We start from the raw sequence: 26,107 nt of genomic DNA on the forward strand, positions 1-26,107 counted from the left end.
TGTCTCGGAAAAATACAGTTGTCACCTGAGACCAGAAATACGGGGTTTTTTTGGGAGAGGACTCCCACAGCTGTGCGCTGTCAAAGGGTAAACCAAAATCAAAGATTAGGGAGTGTAGAGGTAGTGCTCCTAAGAGTACTGTGGTGGATATATGTAAAATCACTCCTTCACACCAACATGTGAAATTGCTTTGCAGACACCTTTACGAATATGACTCTGACCAGTGGGCTACAATCCACACTATATGAATGTGTGTGGTGAACTGCCCGCCCCCCCCTCTTTTCACATTGACTACCTCCTGCATTAAGTAATTTTTGCTGACATGCGGCACAGTCAAGGTTTTTTGAGCCCACAACCAGTGTGTTTAATTGCGCACTAAAACGAACAATGTTTTTTGACAATCGGTACGCCTCCTCCGTCTCTTTACAAAAACTGCCCCTTGCATGTGGATATTGATCATACCACGCAGCACAGTAAAGTATCTGTTTTGGGCCCAAAGTACACTTACTACTGCCCAATCGGCTCTCGTTTGACGAATATCGCTTCAACCAAGGGCGCTGCACGCATAAGACACTGTGGACGTGCCGGACCTCCCAACATGGCCGCCGTTTTTTTAACCACTTCATGGTTTAAACTACAACTTCTTCATCCCTCCGTTCAGGGATGTCCAAATTTACCTACCATTGTTAGTGGGCCGCTCACATGCACATAGGAAGTTAAACTCTAATTTTCAAACAATAGAAATAAACGCGCACCTCTCCAATATGGCCCCCGATTCTACCACAACGAAACAAAGGCAAGCAGCGCTAGTTGTTTTTTCGAAAATCCCGCCTTGGTTTCTCACGGCCAGGTGCACAGAATCTTCCAATTAAGCCATGCATAAATACGCTCAGCTCGCCTTCCCAAACCAAACCACAGAACTTAGGGTTGGTGAGAGAGCAAGCAGTGACTTCACAACAATATGTAAGTACGGCATAACCGCTTGTGAGAACAGTATGGATCCTACCTTTATTCCTCTGACACAAGAGCATTTCTAGAGGCTTTCTTCTTCCTCAAGTAACAATAAAAACCAACTCTGTATTTTGTTTTTCTTCCTCTGAAATAAAGATGAAACTTTCATTCCATCTATCGACCCAGATGTTCATGGGGCAATGACTCCCCAGTTATCTAGTATGTACTTTTGTTTTACTTAAACAAACTTTCCTTACCTCCTAGTTTACTCAAAACCTATCTAAAAACCAGCCTACAAAGTGTGTGATTTCTGTTCTTTGTTGTCTGTTGTGTGTATTGTTTCCCCCCTTCCTTCACTGATACAGGTCACGGCATCAACGTTAAACTATAGAAATATTCACTATGCCTCACCTTTCTTCCTTAGGTGATACTGTAACTGCGCATTGGGAGCGCATCGGAAATAACTGTGCTCTCTCTCTTTACAGGCTTATACTCAGAAATACTGATAGAGCTCTAGTAAAGTCGTACCTGTACCAATTGGGTATGTATTTTTAACATCACTTGTATATAGTGTTTTCACATATTGATAGCAACATAGTGAGTGACTGAGGGATCGTACTTTGTCCTGACAAAGAAGCATCCCTGGCTTCGAAATATGTTGACACCCAAAGGAGAAAATGCACATTAATAGCGTGATCTCTCCGACCACACTTTTTAACAATACCAGCCTATGGCCAAAAAGTTTTTTTGAACCCATAAGGCCAGGTATTTTTTAACATCACTCTTTCCATCCACCACTGACCCTTTCACTCACAAAAATACACCTCACATAGCACTTACAAATATCAGTGCTCCAGCGTAGTCTCCAAGTCGCAGCACGTCCCATCGCGCAGCGGGCGGGAAGACCCCTATGATGAAGCATGACACCAAGGGCCCTTTTGGTGTGTGGGGGGTATTTTAACAAACATTGTGTATGCCTTACATACCTAGGCAGACAATAATCCTCTTTGAGGTGGTTCATTTTGTTTCTTTGAATTTTGTCTGGAGGATGCATCCACCACAGTACTCTTAGGAGCACTACCTCTACACTCCCTAATCTTTGATTTTGGTTTAGCAACTAGGATAAGCCTTTGGGAATGCTGTTTGAGTCTCTGAACCACTAAAGGAATGAGTGGGAGAGGTGGAAAAGTGTAAGCAAATATCCCTGACCAATTCATCCATAGTGCATTGACTTTCGACAATGGGTGTGGATGCCTGGACGCGAAATTTGGGCATTTTGCATTTAGGTGGGTGGCGAACAGATCTAACTCTGGGAAGCCCTACATTTGGAAGAAGGGGAGGAGAACTTAAGGGTGGAGTTCCCATTTGTGGATCTACTGTCGCTGACGACTGAGTAGATCTTCAATTTGGTTGTTTACTCCTGGAAGGTGTTCTGCAAGGAGCGAATATGCTACTTACCAGTATGCATCTGTTCTTGGCATGTAGGGCTGCTGACATTCATATCTGTGCATAGATCGCCGCCTAGTGTTGGGTCCGGATGATTGCACATTGTTGTCCTGGAAGAGTCTTCGAAGTATCACGAGATAGGTGGCTCCTCCCCTGGACTACAGTGCGCATGGGCATCGACTCCATCCTCAGATTGTTTTTCGCCATTGTGGCAAAGATGGAGTGTAACACTGTAAGTGATGACCATGCTAAGAGTAATTCTGAGTGCTGCAGCCGCTACAGGCGCCGGGGAGGAGGGCGGGCGATATGAATGTCAGCAGCCCTACATGCCAAGAACAGATGCATACTGGTAAGCAGCATATTCGGTTCGAGGCATGTGGGCTGCTGAATTCATATCTGTGCATAGAATATGTAGCAGTCCCTCCATTAGCGGCGGCCGCCTGTGCCAGCTGCAGCAGTTTGAAAAAGTGTTTTTAGAACAGCCTGCCCTACAGCTGCCTGCTGTTTGGAGTGCACATCCACGCAGTAGTGTTTTGTAAATGTGTGTGTGGTAGACCATGTGGCTGCTCTACATATGTCTTCTAAAGGAATATTTCCAAGGAAAGCCATGGAGGCCCCCAAAATTCGCGTGGAGTGGGCTCTTGGGGGAACCATTAATGTGCGCTTGGCCTTTTGATAGCAAATCTGAATGCACTTAACGATCCACCTGGCTATACCTGCTTTGGAAATGGGGTTGCCTTTGTGTTGTGGCCAAAAGGCAACAAACAATTGTTCTGTTTTCCTAAAATCTTTCGTCCATCTATGTAGTACATTAGAGGTCTTTTGGCGTCTAATGTGTGGAGCATTCTCTCTGCCACTGACTCAGGATTCTGGAAGAACACTGGCAGTTCTATAGTTTGATTGATATGGAACTGTGAAACCACTTTAGGCAGAAAGTTAGGGTTAGTGCAGAGTACCACCCTGTTGGAGTGAATCTGTATGAATGGCTCCTGGATAGTTAGTGCCTAAAGTTCACTAACTCGTCGTAGCGATGTGATTGCTATTAGGAAAGCCAATTTCCACGTCAAGAATTGAATCTCGCATAAGTGGAGAGGCTCAAAAGGTGGACCCATCAGCCTGGTGAGGACCACGTTTAGGTTCCATACAGGCGCTGGTGGGTGTCTGGGAGGAATAACTCGTTTGAGTCCTTCCAGAAAGGCTTTGATGGCAGGCACTCTGAAAAGCGAGAGATGCTGCCTGTTCTGGAGATAAGCTGCTATTGCGGACAAATGTATACGAATGGAAGCATAGGCCAGATTGCATTTGTATAGGTGTAACAGATAACAAATGATGTTGTGAGTAGATGCTTCTAGTGGGTTGATGTTGCGTTCGGCACAATAAATGACAAACCGCTTCCATTTTGCCGCATAACATGCTCTAGTGGTGGGCTTCCTTGCCTCCCTTATGATATCCAGACAGTCAGGAGGCAAGTTGAGGTAGCCAAATTCTAAGACATCAGGAGCCAGATCGCCAGGTTGAGCTGCTGCGGATCTGGATGCTGAATGTCGCCATGGCTCTGCGTCAAAAGCCTGGGTGGGAGGTGCAGCCTTTGATGCGGTACCACGGAGAGTTCTAGAAACGTGGTGTACCATGGTTGGCGTGCCAACGTTGGAGCGACCAGGATGAGAGTCATCAAGTGTTGCTTCAGCTTGCGTGCCACCAGCGGTATTAGAGGTGCTGGGGGAAAAGCGTACGCAAATATGCCTGACCAGTTCATCCATATCGCATTTCCTTGCGACTGTGGATGTGGGAACCTGGCGGCAAAGCTTTGGCATTTTGCGTTTTCCTTTGTGGCGAACAGGTCTATCTCTGGATGACCCCACTGTTAGAAGTACGGCTGGAGTACTGATGGATGTATCTCCCACTCGTGCATTTGGTGGCTGTACCTGCTGAGCAGGTCCGCCATCTGATTGTCCTTGCCCGGGAGGTGTTTCGCCATGAGGAAGATGTTCCTGTGAATGGCCCACTTCCACATGCTCTGAGCCAGGTGAGACAACTGTGGAGAGTGTGTACCTCCCTGCTTCTGTATGTAGTACATGGCCGTCATGTTGTCCGTCCGGATCAACACAACCTTGTTGCACAGATGTACCTTGAATGCTTTCATCGCCATGAAGATAGCCATCAGTTCTAGAAGGTTGATATGCATCTTCCTCTGATGTGCTGTCCATAGTCCCTGCACTGTGTAGTGGAGTACATGAGCTCCTCATCCCTGGAGAGATGCGTCCGTTGTCAGAATAATCTGTGGCACAGGCTCCTGGAACGGTCGGCCCCTGCAAAGGTTTTGTGGATTCCACCAATGCAGAGAGTTGTATGCGCGACCGGTCACCAACACTGGGTCTTTCAACTGTCTGTGAGCCTGATCCCACTGACGTGCTAAGCACTCCTGATGCGGACGCATGTGTAGTCTCGCGTGCGGGACTATGAAGATGCAGGAGGCCATCATGCCTATCAACTGCATGAACACTCGTGCTGGAAGCGAGTGTTGTGGTTTGAACTGTTGTATCAGCAATTGCATGATGTTGATCCTCACTGAATTTGGCTGAGCTTTGGCTGCCAGAGTATCTATTGTCGCGCCAAGATACTGCCGTACGTGGGCGGGCTGAAGGTGGGACTTTGGATAATTCAGTGAGAACCCCAGATCGTGAAGAAGGTGAATGGTGTGGGACATGTGGGCGGCACACTGCTGGGCCGACTTTGCCTGAAAAAGCCAGTCGTCCAGATAAGGGTAGACGTGAACGTTCTGTCTCCGTAGGTGTGCAGCCACTGTCGCCAGGCACTTGGTAAACACCCTGGGCGCCGTCGTCACTCCGAAAGGGAGGACCTTGAAATGATAATGCTGATCCTGAATGGTGAATCTGAGGTATTTTCTGTGTGACGGGTGTAGCGGTATATGGAAATATTCATCCTTCAGATCTAATGTTGCGAGGAAATCTTCCTGACTGAGTAACGGTAGAACCTGCTGTAATGTGAGCATGTGAAAGTGTTCTGATAGAATGTACTGGTTTAGGGGCCTGAGGTCCAGTAGGGGTCTGAGGGACCCGTCCTTTTTTGGGATCAAGAAGTACAGCGAGTACACCCCTGTACCTTTTTGTTACACAGGCACAAGCTCTATGGCTCCTTTTTGCAGCATGCTAACTACCTCCTGCTGCAATAATTGCAAATGATCTGTGGACATAGGACGGTGTGTTGGGGGTATGTTGGGTGGAGTGGATGTTAACTCCAGACAATAACCGTACTGGATAAGCTGCCTCCCCCACCTGTCTGTAGTGATGGATTTCCAGACCGGCAGGAACTGTTGCAGTCTCCCCCCGACCGGTGTGGTATGGTCGGGGGGCAGTGACAAGACGTCACTGTTTGTTAGTGGCGGAGGATCGGGAGCTGTTGTTTCCACGACCTCTGCCCTTGGTGCTGTTTCCACGATAGCCACCCCTACTGTGTTTGTTGTAGGTGGTCTGCGTGCCTCCTTTACTGTATTGTGTCTGCTGGGACAGCTGGCCTCTGGAAGCTCCTCTATTGTTGGAGCGACGAAAGGAACCACCCCTGAACTGCTGCGACTGTAGAGCCCCCATAGACTTTGCAGTCTCAGTGTCCTTTATGATTTTTTCCAAGGTGGTGTCCACCTCTGGGCCAAATAAGTGATCAGGGTTAACAGGCTGATTTAGTATGGTGGTTTGTATCTCGGGCTTGAAACCGGAGATCCTCAGCCAGGCATGTCTCCGTAACATCACACTTGTATTAATTGCCCTGGCCGCGGTGTCTGCTGCGTCCAGCGCGCACTTGATAGATGCATTTAATATGAGTTTCCCTTCTTGTATTAGCATCTCTGCTGCCTCCTTATACTCATCTGGCAAGTGTTGTAACAGGGTTTCAAGTGTATCATAATGAGCCCTGTCATATCTGGCTAAGAGTGCCTGTGTGTTGGAGATGCGCCAGATATTGGCCGCTTGAGCTGCCACCCTTTTCCCTGATGCTCTAGCACTTTAGATTCTTTGTCAGGGGGAGGAGCATCACCCGTTGTTTGCGAGTTCGCCCTCTTCCGGGCATTGGAAACAACCAGAGAGTACAGCGGCAACTGTTCCTTGATATACGTAGGGTCCCCAGGTGCAGGTTTGTATTTTTTCTCAATTCTGGGGTTTATCACCCGTGCCCTTGTGGTCTCCTTAAAAATGTCTCCAGCATGTTTTAGGACACCCTTTAGCATTGGTAGAGTTTTGACAGTTCTCTCTGAGGTTGAGAAGGTGTCAAACAAAAAATACTCTTCAATAGGGTCAGCATGGAGATGGACATCATGATTTTTAGCTGCCCTTTCAATAAGTGCATTAAACGCAACAGTGTCTTCAGTATGCGAGGTTTTAACAGCATAGACATAACTGTCTGGGACAGTTTGTGTATCTCCTGGGTCAGCAGCGTCTGCCCAGGGTTCACTGTGATCTTCAGGAACAGTGTCAACAGGATAGCTGTATTCCTCATTGTCACCATCCCCTGCCTCCACATCTGAGTATGTGGGTGAGATAGGGGCAGTGTCTTGTCCATGTGGTGTTATAGGTTCAAAAAGAAGAGGTGACGTAGCAGAATCCCTCTTCTTTTTTAATAGAATTTTATATGACTCCATAGGCTGTTCAGGGGCGATCTTTCGCTTGAAAATAGAAAGTCTACCCGTCTCAGCGTCGATGAATTGCCTTGACTGATCTTCAGGCGGAGGCTGTCGATGCTTAGTGGCCACCTCCGCAGTTGTAGGCTTCGGCCCCGTGGACACCTTCTTGGTCGCTTTGACAGCCGTCCGAGGGGCGAAGGCCTTAGGTACCACTTTCGGCGGCAGAGTGAACTGGATGGGTGCCGATGATTTTGGAGGTTTACGGACCGGCTTCGGGGGTGGAGTAGCCTTCGGTCCGACAGCAGTAGCCTTTTCTTTAATGCGTTTTAGCGAGTCAGACACCTGCTTCGAGATTGAGGCGGATGGCTGTGTTGACTCAACGGGTTCCTTCGAGCCACCGCTGGGTGTGGACTCGAGGTCTGCACTGCTTTTAGCCTTGTCGGGTCGACGCTTTGGATCGAGAACTTTCTGAGTTCCGAGTCCCTTGTCTATGTCGACTGCCCTTGGCGCCGACTTCTTCGGGTCGACGTCCTTGACTAGTTTCTTCGGTGCCCCGGTCTTTGGCTCGACACCCTTTAGCGACCTCAGCGGGTCGATAACACTCTTCTGTTTCGTCGGTGCCGATGGTTCAGAGACCTTCGAACCGACCAAAGCAATGCACACTTTTGGTTTCGGTTTAGCGTCCAGTGCTTTCGGTTGTGTAGACACCGACGCTTTCGGTTTTGATTTTGATCGGTCAACCGATGGCTCGTAGGAAATGTCCGTAGCCGGGCCTTGGGGCGAGGCTGTAGAACCAGCTGTACGATCTTGGGTAAGGCCATGTGGCGATCCCTAAACCTGAGCCTTATCGAGTGTTTTGGTTGCGGCCCTTGTACCAACATCTGGGCCTAGCTCCTCGCTCGAGCTATCTTCCACGGCCCCAAAGGCCTCATCGTCGTCTCCTACCACGTCGACGACGTCTTCATTATCGACCATTTCCACATCCGCGTTGTAACTGGAGTCGAGCTCCGATCCAGGATCAGACAGGTTCTCTTGAACTTCCTGCTCGACTCCCTCATCTTCCTCAGCATCGAAGAAAAAATAATCTGAGGATGGAGTCGATGCCCGTGCGCACTGTACTCCAGGGGAGGAGCCACCTATCTCGTGATACTTCGAAGACTCTTCCAGGACAACAATGTGCAATCATCCGGACCCAACACTAGGCGGCGATCTATGCACAGATATGAATTCAGCAGCCTACATGCCTCGAACATATATTTTTTGAGGTAAAGCTGATCTCCAGATTCTCTGGGCTAAGTGTGAGAGCTGGAGAGAGTGTGTCCCCCCTTGTTTGTGAATGTAGTACATCGCAGTCATGTTATCTGTGCGAATCAGGACAGCTTTGCCTGTTAGATGAATTTGAAAGGCTTTCAATGCTAGGAAAGTTGCTAGCAGTTCTAGATGATTTATGTGTAGTTGTTTCTGTTTCAGAGTCCACATGCCCTGATTGGTATGGTTTTTCAGATGACCACCCCAACCAGTGAGCGATGTGTCGGCTGTTAGCACTATCTGTGGAACAAGGTCGAGGAATGGCCGTCCCTTGGAAAGGTTTTGTACGTTCCACCACTGCAGAGAGCGATGAGTACAGCCATCTACCAATACCAGATCTGATAGCTTGAGCCTGGTTCCACTGACGTGCTAAACATTCCTGTAGAGGACGAACTTGAAGTCTTGCATAGGAAACAATTAAAATGCAAGAAGCCATCCTTCTGACCAATAGCATGAACACTCTGGCTGGTAATGAGTGTTGAGGCTGAAACTGTGATATTAGGGCTTGCATGTTGCTGATCCTGACTGGGTTGGGATAAGCTAGTATATTGCGAGTGTCTATTGTGGCTCCTAGATACAGCTGTGTGTTGAATGGCTTTAGGTGAGACTTGGTGAAGTTAACAGTGAATCCCAAGTCGTGAAGCAGTTGAACTGTCTTTCGATTGTGGTGTCAGCAGCTTTGTTGTGATCTGGCTTTAAGGGAAGGTAAGGAAAGACATGAATGTTCGGTCTTCTTAGATGAGCTGCGACTACTGCAAGGCACTTGGTGAAAACCCTGGGTGCTGTATTTACCCCGAATGAGAGGGCTTTGAACTAGTAATGTTATCCGTCCACCACAGACCTGTGATATTTTCTGTGGGCAGGGTGAATGGGAATATGAAAATAGGGGTCTTTCAAGACCGGGGTGGCCAGAAAGTCACTGTGGTGAAGTAGTTGGAGCATCTGTTGGAGTGTGGCCATGTGTAAGTGGTCCAACTGTATGTACAGATTTAGCTCTCTGAGGTCTGGTATAGGGCTTAGAGAGCCGTCCTTTTTGGGAATTAAGAAATACAGGGAGTATACCCTGGTCCCTTGGTATGTTAATAGGACCGGTTCTATAACATGTTTTTCCAAGAGAGATAGAACCTCTTGCTTTAAGAGGGTGAGATGTTCTGGTGACATTGCATGTGCTCTTGGAAGAATATTTGGGGGAGTGCTTGTAAGTTCCAGGCAGTAACCATATTGGATAATTTGTAGCACCCACTTGTCTGAGGTGATTGAATTCCAGACAGGTAGGAACGGGGAGAGACGTCCCTCAATAGGAGTGGAATGATCTGGGATAGCGGAAGGAAGGATTGTTTGTTTCAGGGGGAAGTGCATGTGGAATTGCCTCTACTTCTTCCCCTGCCATTGTACCCTCTGCAACCTCCTCTTGAATAACCTCTGGGCGAGGGGATTGGTTGTTGCCCTTGTAAGAGGAGGAGGGATTTTCAGTGTACGCTGTTTTTGAACCACCCCTGTAAAAAGAGCAGCGAAAGGAACCTCTACTGGTAGGTAATTATAAATCCCCCATTGACTTTGCGACCTCAGTGTCTTCATCTTTTCCAGCAAGGTGTCAGCAGCTGGGCCGAAAAGATGCTGTTTGTCAAAGGGTTGGTTAAGTATGGAGGTTTGTACCTTAGGCTTAAATCCATAAATTCTGAGTCAAGCGTTTCTGCGTAATAGTACGCTTGTGTTGATTGCACAAGCTGCTGTGTCTTATGCACCAAGTGCACATCTAAAGGAGATGTTGGTAATGAGTTTGCCTTCCTGAATAAGGTCATTAGCCTTAGATTTATCTTCGTCCGGCAAATGTTGCATGATTTTTTCTAACTCATGATAATGAGCTCTATCATAATGAACCAGTAGCACGTGGGCGTTGACAATGCGCCAGGTGTTTGCTGCCTGTGACGCGACTCTTTTGCCTGAGGCATCAATAAGCTTGGACTCCTTGTCAGAAGGATGGATATCTCCTGTGGCTTGTGAGTTAGCTCTCTTGCGTGCGTTGGAGACTACAAGATTCTAAGGGCAGCTGGCTTTTAATATAAACAGGGTCAGTAGGAGTTGATTTGTATTTTGTATCCACTTCAGGTGTGATTATTCATGCCCTAACATGATCTTTAAATGTCTTGTCTGTGTATTTGAACATGCCTTTCGGCATGGGCAATGTATGAGTGGCTCTTTGTGATGAAGAAATTGTCTCAAAGAGAAAATCCTCGTCTAAGGGTTGTTTATGGAGTTCGAACTCATGATAATGAGCAGCCATGTTGGGGAGCTAGACATAGCCAATGTTGTCATCAGGTGGGGAGGTTCTGGATGGATACAAATCAGGGTCATTATCTGTATTTGAATCTATGTGGTAATCCTCCCAAGGGTCAGTATCCTATGGTGACGTCTGATCCTCATCCCCTTCATCCTGTGGGTCAGGTGTAAGTGGTTGTGGTGAATTTAATGGTGTGATAGCCAAGTTAGGAGGAGGAGGAGGTGGAAGAGAAGGAGGAGAAGGGTTAGTACCCACATTCTTCTTCTGAAGAGGGATAGGATTGTCCTCTGAGAGGTTAGTTGTCTAGTTTTTCTTTTGGAAGAGTTGCTCGAATATGTCCTGTTTTACTGTTTATCACCAGCTTTTTCTGTTTCAATTCCAAAGGTGGCTCATCGGGCCAAGGCTCTTTGGAGAGAGTGTATTTTTGTTTAGATAGTGCATCTTTCTCGTCGTGTTATGGGGACAAGCAGAGATTGCAAACTTCATACAAGTCTGTGCGTGGAAATTTAGCACGACAACCAGGACATAGCTTGAATGGAGTCCGATCCATCGACTGCTAGCGGGGTCGGCACTGGTAGGCCCGAGGGCCTGCCACAAGTTTTCCAATGGAAGGTTTTCAGAGGTGAGACGATGCGCATCGATTGAGGAACAGCGATCGATAACAATAACGTTGAGGGTAATGCATCAAAGGTGTCCGAAAACGGTTCCGAAGCGGAGCGCCGCAATACACATCCGAACCCGATGGTGAAAAAAAACCAATCCAAGGATTGAGTTGATGCCCATGCTCAGTATCACCGAAAGGAGGAGTCACCTTCCTTGTGACTGCAAGACTTCTTCGAACAAAAACAAAGTGAAAACATCCGGACCCGACACCAGATGGCGATCTATGCTAAAGCATATGATCTACAGCTCATATGCCTCAAACAATGAATTTTTTTAAAGCAATCCCCGTCTTAAATCTCAAATTGATGCAATAATTCCATCTGTATACTTGCATTGAAAAAGATAACAATTTGCCAATTTTCTCTCTCAAAATTTATGTTGGCACTAGTTGTATCCTAACTAGATTTTGACAATTCTTTATATAAGGGCCTCCCAAACATGATTTAAATTTTACAATCTGTTCGGAATCAAGCAGCCGTGCTGATTTACAGAGAATTGGGGTATATACACACTATTCCTTTACGTTGAAAATTTCATTGGATGCCCACGGAACAAATAAATAAATTTAGGGTTTGCGGTCTCACCTTTAAAGCAATTGCAGGGAAGTGACCTCGATTTTTATCAAAAAAGTTGTGGCATGGTACTGTCCAGTTCGAGAGCTGCACTCTGTCCCTTGATTTATGAAAGGTGGGAATGGATGTCAGCCTCTTTTCTTTTGTGGCTCCTTCCTTTTGGAATTCTACTCCATCTTCCTGGCTGTCGCAAACTAATCAGATTTCTTTCCATAAAGATCTAAAGACTTGACTTTTTAAACAAGCTTACTCCTATTCTCAATTGCATTTTATGATTCCTTTGGTATGCATCACACAGCGCAAAGAAATATAAAGCAAAACCAAATCTGTTTTGGTTTGCTTGTGTTCCCGCTCAGGGAGGACGTGGCCCAGCTGTTAGGACCAGAATGTTCCTCTGGCGACAGGACCAGGTTTCAATGTATGTGGTCGATTCATGTCTAATAGGGCATAGTAGGCAAAACATGATGGACTACAATGAAGCAACAAATGACTGCCTGTGGCTCATACTCTTGCAAGGATTTCATCCATCAATTTTGTGTTTCAGTAGAACACTTTAAGTGGGCTGCCACGATGTAGAGTTTGAGCTCACAGTGCAAGAGGACTAAAGCTCCACCTCACTGATGTAGTCCCTAAAGAATAAACAAGTGCCAGGGTTGATTGCATTCCCATTCAGAGGACATTCTGGCAAGGCCATTCAGACAAATGCTCCTATTGAGGCTGGACCAATTCTGATTTGCATATGGCTGGTCCCCTAGGAGGTTTCTGTTAATTTGTTTTACAAATCCCAGATTGTGACATGTTATGCCAACTAAACTGAAGATGCTCTAGGCTGGTCTACTGAGATGAAGTTTTCACAAACCATCCATCCAGCTGAGGATAAAGAGGAATTCCCTGATGGTGGAAATGGCCACCGCAACTTAGAATACCTTCATGGGTGCTTTGGTAGCTATGTTCCAGCCAAAGGACACACATAAGTGATGGCAACCTCAAAGACCGCTGGTTTATTTCCTTCCAGTGGAATAATTACTTGGGCATCTTGGAGGTCGAGTCTTTCGTCTGCATGGCGTATGAGTTTCAGCTAACATCACTACATGGCATGATTACTCAAAGAGTCAATTCATTGCAAATTAATCTTAATTTGGATATAGAAATCCATAAAAGTTGCAAATATCATGGAAAACAAATCAATCCTCATATACATTTTAATTATCTGGCAGCAGTATACCAATATAAAACAATTATTTTTAAGACATCCAGACATCCTATGATAATTATAATCTAGTCACAGTTTACTAATTACATACAGCTAATCTCTCATTCAACATGTTTTATTCTACATGCCATATATTTAGCTACTGCAAAGCAAACTTCCACAGAATTTAATTTAAATTTAAAGTTTAAAGCATCTTTAAAATAAATAAATCTATTAACAATAAATAATAGTTTTAAAAAATGATTTTATAAGATCCTAATAAGATTTACAAAAAGGAAAATGTTGAGTAGACTGTGCAGATTTGCCATTTGGTAAATTTGATAAATTTGTACATTCTTTGCCTTTGACCCCAATTGTGGACATGGAACTATAAAGTGCAAGGTGCATAGCCGGAGCCTAGTAAGGTAAAACCTCTCCTGTGTACGTTACAGTAGTTACATAACTCTGGATAACATTAGGTACATAACAATTAAAGCAGCACTTTACAGATGTTTTTTTAATACGCTCCCTGGTTTCCCTTAAAACTTCTCTCTGGTCCATAACAATCATTTATAATTTTTTTTACTATAATTTAATATTATGTATGGGTCATCGACAGTAGAATTGGGGTCTACAATTTTGGAAAGAGTTTTCACATGGACAAACCATGGGATTTTATCCCTGTCAACTAAAGCCAAACAGTCCCTAGTTCATTTGGTTCCAGTTTTATCCCAAATTCCTTACAAAGACAAAAATGGATTAGCATAAATACTATCTTCTATATTTGGGGTTGCAAGTTCTTTATGAACAAGGTATGCTGCGTTAGAACGGGGTACAGCAAGGAGCCTGCATAGGAAATTATTCTCAACGGTTTGTAGTGATTGTGCTGTTGACAACCCCAGAAAGCACACCCATAATTAGCACTACTGATGCATTTACTTTTGTACAATTGTAACATTTCTGTTATCGGTTTGTTTCCAATTTTTGCAGCAAATCTAAAAATTGCTTCTGCATTACTAGTAAATTTCATACTAGCAATTTTTAGATGAGGGTTCCACGCATTTTTATTTGAAAAATGAAGGCCAAAATATGTAAAATTATCGACTTCAGCTATTCTCTGCCCTTTTAATCGATAAACCCTCTTCTTTATGTTGACTGTACTGCATGCCATCACAAATGTTTTAGATAGATTAAGTCTCATATCCCTTTCCTCCATAAAAGTGTTAAAACCTCCGAATAAGGGATTGCAGGCCTTTTGCAGTTCACACTATCAGAACTCAATCATCTGCAGCTGGGTCAGCAGCTATTTGTTGGAGAAATACATCCACCACATTAATACATAAAGAAAACAGAAGTGGTGTGAGAATGCACCCTTGCCGAATGGCTTTCATGATCTTAAAGCCCAGAGTGCATTCTCCATTTACACCGCAACGTACATGGGCAGTCAAATAGCTATATAATTGCGAAATAAAGGATATTATATCAAGGAGGCTCACAAATCAACCAATATGTTCCACAGCTTGGAGTGACTAACAGGATCAAAAGCCCTGCTTAGATCTGCGAAACAAAAATTAAGGACACCCGTTTTTGCTACTGTATATTTATTCACAATCCGGTTTAGGTAGATGCACTGTTCTAATGTTCCATCCCTTGTGGTTAGGGGGTGGATCCTTGCTTGGGGATTGCCTCCTGTGGCGATCTCCAGGCAGGGTTTCAGTGGGCAGTGGTAGCATTGGGAAGCTGAGATTCTCCCATTTCCAACGCTACCTCTCCCAAAGGAATAAGTGCCCAGGGAGCGGAGATATGCCCCTGAGCAATGATTCAGTGTCAGTGAAATTAACCCATCGGCTCGTTTTACTTTCACTTTCCTGTAATGACGTCAGCGAGCCCTGCACGCTGATCGCCCTTGCAGAAAATAACAAGCATTTGCAATGCAATAGGTCTCGCATTAGGAAAGTTTGAGCTATTGGTCTTGTAAATGACAATTTTTTTTATTTATGTGTTGGTTTTGAAAATAGCGAAATTAATAGCTTTGTCATTTACAATGCCAATAGTTATAACTTTCGCAAATGTGACACCTATAGCATTTGTAATGCAACATATGTTGTATTTACGTAACTTAGATGTATTGATATTACAAATAACAATGGCTTTTAATTTTTTTAAATAATTAATTCTTAAATAAAAGTGATTGTAATTTATAATGGCAATAGCTTAAACTTTTGTAAATAACGTTTTGTGAAGATTATGTTCAGTGTATTTTATTGTGACGAAAATCCAAGAACAGAAGTGAAATATTAACATCTTTTTGTGACATTTGTAATAAAGCTTGATACATTGAGAGAACATATTTGAACCAGTTGTTGTTGAATGGTTGCGCAGATTGATGCTGGGGTGGTGCTGAGTGATGCTGTGGTGGTGCTGAGGGATGCTGTGGTTGCGCTGAGTGATGCTGGGGTTGCGCTGAGTGATGCTGTGGTAGTGGTGCTGTGGTGGTGCAGAGTGGTGCTGTGGTGGTGCAGAGTGGTGCTGTGGTGGTGCAGAGTGGTGCTGTGGTGGTGCAGAGTGGTGCAGAGTGGTGCTGTGGTGGTGCAGAGTGGTGCTGTGGTGGTGCAGAGTGGTGCAGAGTGGTGCTGTGGTGGTGCAGAGTGGTGCTGTGGTGGTGCAGAGTGGTGCTGTGGTGGTGCAGAGTGGTGCTGTAGTGGTGCTGAGTGGTGCTGTGGTGGTGCTGTGGTGGTGCTAGGAATGTGTATATTTCATTTAGTGACCAGGCAATTGGTGTGAGCCTGTGTCCCAGCTAGTCCATACATGAAGATACTCACAAATAAATACTTGATAACCAGTGGGTTAAATGGGTCGGAACTGTCCAGTACGGAGCATCCTCACTTTTTTATTTTTAGAGGGAGCAGTACCGGCACTTCTAAAGAAAAACATGATACTTTTACTTGGACAGTACCAGCAATTCTTACAAACCATCAGGTATTTATTTATTTTTTTCATGCAGTTTTATATTGTTCTATTTCAGAGGGGTGGGGTTTCTTATTTCCTCTCCCTCTCTCTTGCCTTTGTTTGCCCCCTCGTCCTTCCTTGGTTGACCTCAGTCTTCAAGTGTATTGGTTGTAATTTATTCACATTAATAAACGTTGCCAATTACTAAGCCTCGCAGCCTTTACAAAAGTTTGAGCTATTGGCACTGTAAATGACAGTGTCTTTTATCTATGTGTTGTTTTTAAAACAGATAACTAAAAGGCATTGTCATTTACAATAACCATAGCTTAAACTCTTGCAAATGCGAGCTCTAAACAATAAAGTGTGGATTATGGTGAACGAATTAAAAAAAAGGCACATTAGGGGAAAGATAGTGGTAAAATAACTGCGAGAATACCAAAAATGGAAACAAGCATAATCCTTAAGAAAAACATTGTGAAAAGTTAAAGATAGAAATTTCGTATTAAGCATTACTCTAGGAGATAATATAGGGGTCACACTAAATCTGGATTAAACGAAATCGGGCTCTTTGAAGAAGGAGAAAATCTTAAATCAACAAGAAGCCTGCGAGCCAGCCGCAGCAGGGCCGGCAAGGGATGTCAGCCCCTGGTTTATGATGCAGCACCGTGTGGTGAAGCATCACAGCTGGTGCGGATGCTACAGAGGGAGGTTTGGGTCCACATCAAAGGCCGAGACCGTGCACCCGCTGGGACCCGTGGCCCCTGCCAGAGCACAAAAACAAGCTATGGATATGTATTGGGTTTCGCATGCACACAGCTGAAATCAGCCACTATTGTCTTGTTGCTCACGCCAGTCTCCAGTGAAAGTCACAGCGTTAAGTATCTGAGCGGGCTGCAGCATCTGCCTTACATTTAAGGCAGAACCTATTGTGTATATTCCATAACATGCGTTGTTCGCAAGTGAGTCTGAAATTATTAAAACATGCACTGCGTCACATGGAAAGTAGTTAGAAAATTGCATTACCGTGTTTACATAGTTTTCATTTATAATCTTTTGACTACATTCATTCACACCACCAGGGCTCAATTGCTTCATAGTTCTTTAAATGTCTGCAAATAGGATAACTCACGAGAATCCCTTCCTTTCCATTTCTCATTCTGACATTAGTATCAATGACTGATTCGATAAATAAAATAAAATAAAAAAATAAATAAATAATCGAAAGCATGGTTTTCTTTCAACGGCCCTAATGGTTGTTAATCTTCGAGAGTCTACATTATCACGATGGGACCGGCGATAATATCAGCGCACATTTACCCGCGGACAGACAGATGTTCTGATAAAAAATAAACATATTTTGGAATACCCATTAGAGTTTGGAAGGATTGAAAACTGTACAACGGGTTTCTTCTTGCCCTGAGTTGAAGGCTGGGCTGTCTGTGCACAGGGCCACAGACATTCTTTGCACGGGAAGCAGCCAGTCGAACAATGCCTGTGTGCCACTGATTTCATTAGCGGAGACAGACACGTGTGAGCTCCGAGGGTCACAAACACGCCAAGGGATGCTTAGGACGGGGATCATCTGCTCTTTCACCAGCGGGTGATGTTGGGGGGTGGGGGCTATTCTTCTGGGGAGAGGCAGCCTGTCGTACAAATACACATTTTGTCTTCTTGTATCCGCAGCGAAAGCTTTCCCGGGTTATGTTATGTGCAAAGCCAACACAGAGAAACCTCTTCCCCTGCACTAACACGAAATTTGGTGTGCACCATTACCTTTCCCCACCTAGAAACGGAGCAACTCCAGCCCTTTACTGGAGTAAATCCCTGACCACTTGCAGTGTAAGAAAAGGGATCGAGAGAAGAGCTTGCAAACTCCAACAATTTACCGAGCTACTGATCCCACGGTAAACAAGTTAAAAGTAGCCGGCAGAGGAAAGGTAGCGCTGGGAGGAGGAGCGAGGAGCGCGTGAAGTGGATGGTGGGTGGCAAATGGACTCAAAGCGGCCGGTCTCTTTGATGTTCTTGGCTTGCTTTGTGGGAGAGGTAGGGTAATTGGAAGTGTAAACCAGCATGAAAGCCAATGTAGGGGAAAAGCGCGTGCTTGTGTTCACGTGAACTCGCTAGGGTTTGGGGTGAAGACGCTTGTTTATCCCTGTTATACATGAAGAAAGAGAAGGGTGCAGGACGTGCATGGAGATCATAGGGGCTGAGCAGTGTATTATCATTGGTGAGTGAGGGAGCACTCCGACTCAAGGGTTTGCCCACACTCACCAACAGAATCACATATATACTGCGCGTTACAACCACCTTATCTGCACAAGTGACCACTCTCCCATGCCACAGTTCCACCCTTAAACAAAGTACCAAAAGCCAAAAGGAAAGTGCGTGCGCCGGCAGACAGTGTAATGCCGCACGTATTTCACTGCATAGACAATGGAGCTGCGTGAGTAAAGCACGCACCTGTCACTGATGCACACTTACCTAAACACGCACGCAGAGGCAAGCAGTAACAAGCGACAACCTTCGGGCACAAGAAGGGGCTGACTGGGGAATAGCAAATATTTTTTCAACGGACGCATACATTTACTTGCAAGTAAAATACACAAATATTTTATAGGACAAATAGGGCCTTTTTTGCAATTCTAAAGTGTAATAGAGAGAAATATTTTAATAGGATTAAAACAAACCAAAACACTTGTGTGAGGCGCAAATAATAAATGCACACAAAACCCCGATTGTCATACAGTATTGTTTCTTTACTGTGTAGTAAAAGTGCAAGTCTGACTCTGATGTAGTCGTCATTTCAATGACACATGTAGTCTCTGTAAATGGCAGTGCCCGAGCACACTGGGAGTTAGTCATATTTGAGTGGTGTGCTCCAAAAGGCACTGCTGGGGACGTGCTACGTATGCCCGCTCTCCCGCTGACCGGATCTGACGCATTTGCTACAAGTGGGTGTGACGCATGGAGTTTGCACCATCTCTGTGATTGGGTGGCGTTACAATGATCGCAGCTCTGAGAAGGGTTCTAGAACCATGGCTCACACTGCAGGCGCCCAACCCCTGGCACAGAGGGCACTCGGCTGAACTGCTTTCATATTAAGGATGTGCCAATGTCAGTGCCAGCCTCTACCGCTAGCCTCCCGGCTGCAGCTTCGCCCGAGCCTCTCTGGACCCAGCCATTCCTTCCCCCTCTCTGATGCTTTTGCAGGCTGTCGATTCACATTGAAACCGATGAAGGGAAACAAAACCATAGGGCGTTTATCAAAATTACTCAAAATATGCAGGCAATTTACAAAATGTTTAAAACCTGGAGAAAATGGCCAAAATTTACGAAGTCTACATTTAATAACAAGTCTTAAACAAGTTTAAAACAAGCAGCAATATCGAGAGGTGGTGGGGGCAGGGTGAAGGGTTAAGGGTAGGGAGAGAAGGCACAGGCTGGACAGGCTTTGATGTGGTGTGCGAGGCGGGCAGGAAGGACGGCCGTGGGAGGTGGGAGGAGAAGTATGGAGAGTGGTGCAGGCGGGGGGCGTGGAGCAAACCCTTTGAAGAGCGTTTGGCTGCCAGGGGGGCGGAGAAGCAGATTGCCTTCAAGGCAGGAGGCAGGCAGAAGGCTCGGGCAAGCTCGTGCACGAGAGTACATGCACTTGTCAAAATCCGGATCGTAAAAAGTCAGCTTTTGGATGGACAGCAATAGGTTCGAGTAAACTCGACCTAAAAACAATCAGACAGCTCAGGAAGATCTTCCTGAGCAGCCTGATGTAGAAAAATAATACAGGACTCCCTTAGGTGCAGAGCGCCAGACGGGCCTTTATTAGTACCACTCTAGCCTTTATTCTTGTGCAGAGGGTTACTGCTACCATAGCTGCCAAGGTTTCAGATTGCCACGTGTGACATTTTTGTAATTTTTGGAAAATTATGAGTGACATTTCAACAACAATGAGTGAAACTTTCTCGCAGGCAAAAAATGAAGACTAGGGAAATGTCTAAATATCAGAAATTACAGCCATTTGAGCAACAAGAAACACCAAGAAGTTCTTGAAAATGCAGCAGAGTACAAGAAATGGGAGGGCACTAACCCTAGTACGCCCCCTGGCCAGCTTCTGCCTGAAAAATCTGTAGAGTATGATGAGAGGACTCAGGGGCCTCTGAGAATGTCACAAAAGTGTGAGTCGGTCAGTGCCGTGTGTGCAGCTGAGGCTGAGTTCTGTGTGACATTAAGAGTAGAGACACCCATCACATTACACCACAACAAGTTAGCCCAGCCGCCGACGTAACTACTGCATAACACACTGCACACTTAGACTGGCAGAGTCTCAGAATGGCAGAGAGCACTGAGTACAGCAGGCTCCCTCAGACAGTCAGACGAGTATTACTAGTAAAGTTCTACTAGTACTTACTGAGTTGTTCTTTGAAGTTCTTCAACTTCTCTACCCTCTGCTAGCCATGGGTGATACCGGGCGGTGGGCGCTGAGCCCGGCCAGCAGGCGCTTGCCGCTGAGCCGCACGGTAGGCGGGGGACCAGACCTCTGAGTGCAGTTTGTGCTGCACCTGCAGCCTCTCCTCGGACGGCGGACGGCGCCCCACACATCATGATCATGCCAGCCCTGCAGCAGTGTGCGCAGGTCTGCAGCGCCAGTCTCCCCACGGCACACGCAGCGTGCCGGACCGATCATGCTGCATTGTAGCCACAGGTGAGGCCTCATGCATGCCGCGCTGCCTGGCCATGGCATTGTGTGAGACTCTGCCCAGCGACTCGGAGTCCCGTCGCCGCACATTCTTCATGCGCCTAACTGACTTGCCCCTTTCCTGACTCAAGTGTCTTGTGCTGCTGCATTCAGATCCCCCGCCACTTCTGCCTACTTCCTCCGGGACATGACGGCACTCTCTACCGCCGTGGCCGGCACATCCGGATTATTAATCCCGGCCCCCAAGCTGCCACGGTGATTGACAGCAGTATCGACTGCTGAGAGGGCAGCCCCACCCCTGCAGTGTGTGATGAGTCTGAGTAAGCCACGCAACGCACCATTAGCTGCATTCATTGTTTCCAGGGCAACACAGCAGGCAGTTGCCTGGGCAGAGTACAGAGATATACTGTAGCGCTCTCAGCCACTCCACAGAGCTGAGAGCAGATCGGTTAACCATTTAGGAACTTGCGCTCAACAAGCAGCACGTCTCTCAAAGCAGCAGAGAGCCCAGGAACAGGCGCCACTGGTGGCGCGCCCTGGCAGGTGACAAAATGTGTGACAATGCATTTCAGTGTGGTGATGCGGATCACCGCACTGAAATGCGTGAGTATCAAACCTGTTGCGTGATGCTTGGCAGGACTGTGCTACTCAAAGATTTGAGACAGAGCCTCCATCAGACTGTATGACAGAGATGGTCCACCATTATAGACTATGCCAAAAAGCAATCGTAAACTCAATTCAATGAAAGGAAACAACAATTACACCAGATGCAGAGTTTGGAATTTTTTCCGTTGCCCTGTACCAAAGCATAGGCAAACCTGGAAAATCATATAAAAGTTGGATATTCCACACTAGTAAGGACGCTGCAGCTTCTTGGCCGGGAGCCTGGAGCTCAGTACTCGGAAGACACCCTTTGAAGCCCGCAGCTGTGTGCTGGGAGAGTCTCTTATCTGGGTCTGTTCCATCCTGTGCTACTGATACCTTCTATCTAGAGCTCCAACAAATCAATCACCGGCCAGAGAGTTTGCAGCTGCCTATTAAGAAGACACTGCAGATAGTCAACATCAGGTTTTTATTCTCCTTTGTTTTCCCTATCAATCATGGCTGTTCCTCCCTTGAAATCGTTCTTAATTTCCCAATCCATTATGATTCTTTTCACGTGTGGTTGTCTGTCATTTTTTATTGTCCTACTCATTTACTGATTAAATTCCTTAGTCTGGCTGGAGGGTGAGTTCCTAGTTTTCTTCATTCCTCTGAAGTCTTTGTTCAGCAAGGTTTTTTTTTTATTGCCTTTGGCTTTTTCTTCTCATACGGTAGCAGCTTCTCTAGGGCATTTGTCTACCACATATTTCAGTGTGTGTTTGCTGCAGACAACTATATATTGGAAAGCGGATAACCCAAACAGAATTACAGGTAAGCACCCAAACCTGAAAAAAAGATTCCATTTGCAAATAATGGCCATTACATGCTATGTCTCCATTTAGGGATTTTCGTCAGATTAGTCAGATTTAGATGCCTTCTACTCTTTGATGGAACTGTATTAATGAACCTGAGAAACCAAATATGCCAACAAGTGTTACACTGCTGTTTGTCCCCATCCTGTTGGGAATCTGCTTTTGTATAGATTGTAAACTTCCAAGTACAAACCCATTGTAATCACAGGAAAAACGAACAGTCTGAAATAAAGAATATAAATGTAAGGAATCAACACTGTAGTCCTTAATGTAAACAGTGAGGGTGTACAATGGGCATCAAACTTAGCATATCTTTAAGTTAGAGTATTTGAGTAAGAGGAATATTTTTAAGAAGCTCCTTCACAACATCGTCCTGCTATACAGTCCAGACTAATTATAGAAAACAGACTGACAGATATTGATTCAGTAATTGTTTAGAAGCCAACACTAAATATACGATACAGCACATACCTATGAATCGGGTAGATTCATCATTTTGTCCCCCAAAGGCGATTTTCTGTCCTTCCAGCAAACCCATCAGCCGACTGAAGTGACGTTTGTTGATAATCCTTTCGTAATCTGGTGATTTCTTTACATCTTCTCCATAAAACTCCTTATAATATGAAAAAATAGTTACTTAGCAGCAAGAACATGGAGGATGTTACAACACCGAGAGGGGGAAAGTCTTTGAATCAAATACCCTCATTAGGATTTGGCAGGATTTAGGTACAGGGATACCAGAGGTCCAAAAACTTTAATTGTAGACTGTATCCCAGTACCTAATTCCAGCCATTACATGTTTTAGTGCCCAGAATTGAGAACAACTATGTGTCCTAAAAATACAGGGTGAAAACCAGGATCTTTTCACAATCCTGGGGTTAATATCAGCAGGGATTAGTGCGAGTGAAGTGGTGTTGGGCAGAGAGAGCCTCTGGGGTAATAGACTGTGAGGGGTGATGGGGTGGAGAAACGTTTGCTGCTCTCCTCATTGTGCTGAAGGGGCAGTGGTCCACTGCCCCTACCCTCTTCATTCTTGGTTTACCATTATATAAACAGGTCATATGTTTCCAGACCCATTAACTTCAGGTCCAGGCACACTGGATTGCACAGTGTCCCAGGGTGATATCGCACCCAGGGAGATCATTACAGGAAAAGCATATTGAGGGCTTAAGTCTGCTCTTATAAAAGTACTAAGCAAAAAAAAAATCTCTCTCATCAAAACATGATACAAGGGTGGGCGTAGTTCGCGAAGTAGCGCTACGCGAAGTGCTCTTCGCACTACGCGAACTTCACGTAGCACTTCGCGAGCTGCGTAGTAGCATGTTCGCACTGTGCAAGATGTGTTTTCAATGATTGCACAGTGCAAACAAGCATCCAGCACTGTGCAATCATTGAAAACGGCATCTTGCACAGTGCGAGCTGTAGTTTTCTGCTGCACGAGTAGATTATTACTCGAGCTGCAGCTTTCTCAAAGCCAACTGGTAGTTTCTCATTGAGAGCGGTCTCGAGCATGCGCAACCACTGACAATGAGAAACCTTACCTCCCCGCGTTGAGAATCTCGCCGGGATGTCATTTTGCTTGCGCGTGGTCGCGAACATGACGTTCAGGACCGCGAACAAGCAGAAAATGAGCGCTGCACTACGCTACGCTGCACTACGCGTGTTCGCACTGTGCTACGTGCAGCTCGCGTAGTGCGAAGTTGCGCAAACTTCGCAAACTCCGCGAGCGTAGCGTAGTGCTTCGCCCAGGGTTAGATACAACACACAGCTCTGAAATAGTACTAGCACAATCAAGAATTGTATTGTCATGTTTTCTTGCCCTTTTAAAACAAGTCCAAAAGAAATAAATTAAATTCAATGTCATAACCGGTGGCCAAGGATTATGCTCATAGCTCTTCAACTCCTTGTCTCAGCATCGTAAAATGTTCACATTTAAATTAATTTGCAGAAAAGCCCATTCCTTTGGTCTTTCTCTTTTCATCCTGCCCAGCAGTATTTTAGTGCCTAGCTAACCAATTTGGCTTGGTTGCGCTGCATTTAATTGAGAGTGCTTGCAGGTTTCTCATCAATTCTGCTCTCGGCCCATCCTTCTCGATTGCCATAGCACCATTCGCTCTGCTGTAGTGTGGTCCTCTGCTCCCTAGGGGACGCTGGATGCATGCACTTCCAGGTTCTAAGAGAGCCTGTAATTAGGAGCTTAGTTACTCCACTCCTTGCAGGGTGCTGTAGGCACAGGGATCCTCTTGTGCTATATCAGAGTAGAGTGTTTTTCAGTTGGGAGTACTTGTTCGGGTCTCCGTTCCCTTAGTGCTTTTCAGGCTTCAGAGGGCAAATTCAGCAAAGAGCTATTAGTATTTTTCCCAGGATTGTTTTTCTGCTCGTACTTGGGCTTTGTGTGTTTGCAGGCTGAGTTAGGGTGAGAATCATACCTATTTATGATATGCATCTCCAGTCTCCTATGTACACCCCCAAACCAACACCTCTCTAGATTCCTACTAAAGGAAGAAGTCTTACCTGGAATGCTAGACTTGTCCATTACGAAGGAAGTCTAGGAGACGTTGCAACCCCTCGGAAAGACAATTTCTGCTCCTGGCAGCAGCTCACCTTAACCACTCCTTGGGGAGCGGAGGTCTGGGGGGGTGGGAGGGGGTGATTACGATACATCTAGGCCCAGGAAGGACTTGAAGCTAAGGGAGCAGAGTTGCCAGGGGAGGGACCCGAGGAAGGTAAAGCAGAGTGCAAGATAGATGATCCTATACACTCAGTTGCATTTGAATGCCTATGGGAATCTTTTAAACGTGCCCATACCCCAGAACAAGAACCCTCTCCTTCGTGGCGGAAGTGGTACTTTTTCCATGAAGGAGGATCTAAAGGCTGACATGGGCTCACGGCCTAGGATGGAAATGAAGTCCCTAGACATCCCTGCTACCTGTCGGCACCCTATGCAAGCCTGGCCCAGCGCTTTGACATGTAGGAACCAGTAGACCTTTACCATCCTATGTCCTCAGAGTTGTGCCCTTCAGAGAATATGTGGCACAGAGCATCGACAAACCCCTGAACAAGGAGGTTCAAGAAAGCCAGGCTGAGTGACCACACCCCTTGCTGGAGGAGATGGCCTCTCTCATCCGAGATGGACAGGAAAATTGTCACATTTCTGTCTAAATGTGTAAAGGACTTGAAGAGAGTACTATTAACAAGCCCTGGAGGGCCTGCTAAGGTAAGCTTTTAGATACTGGTGGGCATCTTACCAAAATCTGATGTGGCACAGGTGCCAAGGTCTCCGAAAAGCTGCTCTCTCCAGAGATCCTGTCAGATTGGGCCAAGTGGGTCAGATGTTTCTTTGCAGTGCTAATTGCATGTTGTCAACAGAGCACCGATGTTTATGGACATGAAGCTGGGCATGTTGGCTACTTTACGTGGATGATGTGGGTCTTTTTAGGGATCCATTCCTGAAGGAGCCAAGGAAGTTTGCCCCTCTTTTCTCTGTATTGGACAAGGCCCAAGCCTTCATTAACAGGGTCTTCCGCCCTTTGATTTTTTCTTGGGAAGTTAGTGGAAATGGAAGCTTGTCTTCCGATTTCCTCTCAATCCTTTAAGAAATAGCCTCAGTTCCAGAATGCTTCTAAGTTCAGAGATTTTTGTCAATCCAAAAGGGCACATTCTTACCCCCAGTAGATTCAGAAGACCCACCAATGCCCCTGGAGGTTCCTTAAGTGAGTCTTATCCCTTCTTCCTAGCTAAGGCAGAAGGTTGGAAAGCTTTTTCCCGGTCTACTACGAGGGATGCCTGCATTCTTCAAACCATCTGAGGGTTTCAAATTGAGTTCTACCATGCCCAAGGCAAGAATATTACCCATGTCTGCTCCTCTTGTCCCCAATCAGTCTTAGTGGACAGATGAGAAAGTGGCAGATTTGAAGGCCATCAGGGTTGTGGTTCCACTGACCCTTCACCGCTGTGGTTTTTGAGCA

General features: G+C 45.8%; 1 protein-coding gene across 2 annotated transcripts in view; it reads right to left on the reverse strand.

Annotated features, from left to right (window-relative positions):
* Positions 1 to 26,107, reverse strand: part of ALDH3A2 (aldehyde dehydrogenase 3 family member A2) — a 391,270-nt gene that overhangs the window by 179,922 nt on the left and 185,241 nt on the right. For both annotated transcript variants that reach the window (XM_086955006.1, XM_086955005.1), the window contains exon 6: positions 22,611 to 22,752. In XM_086955006.1, the coding sequence (XP_086811132.1) occupies positions 22,611 to 22,752 (142 nt within the window). The remainder of the gene's footprint in view (positions 1 to 22,610; positions 22,753 to 26,107) is intronic.

This window comes from Lissotriton vulgaris, chromosome 2_1, assembly GCF_964263255.1.
Source record: "Lissotriton vulgaris chromosome 2_1, aLisVul1.2, whole genome shotgun sequence".
Taxonomy (NCBI): Eukaryota; Metazoa; Chordata; class Amphibia; order Caudata; family Salamandridae; genus Lissotriton; species Lissotriton vulgaris.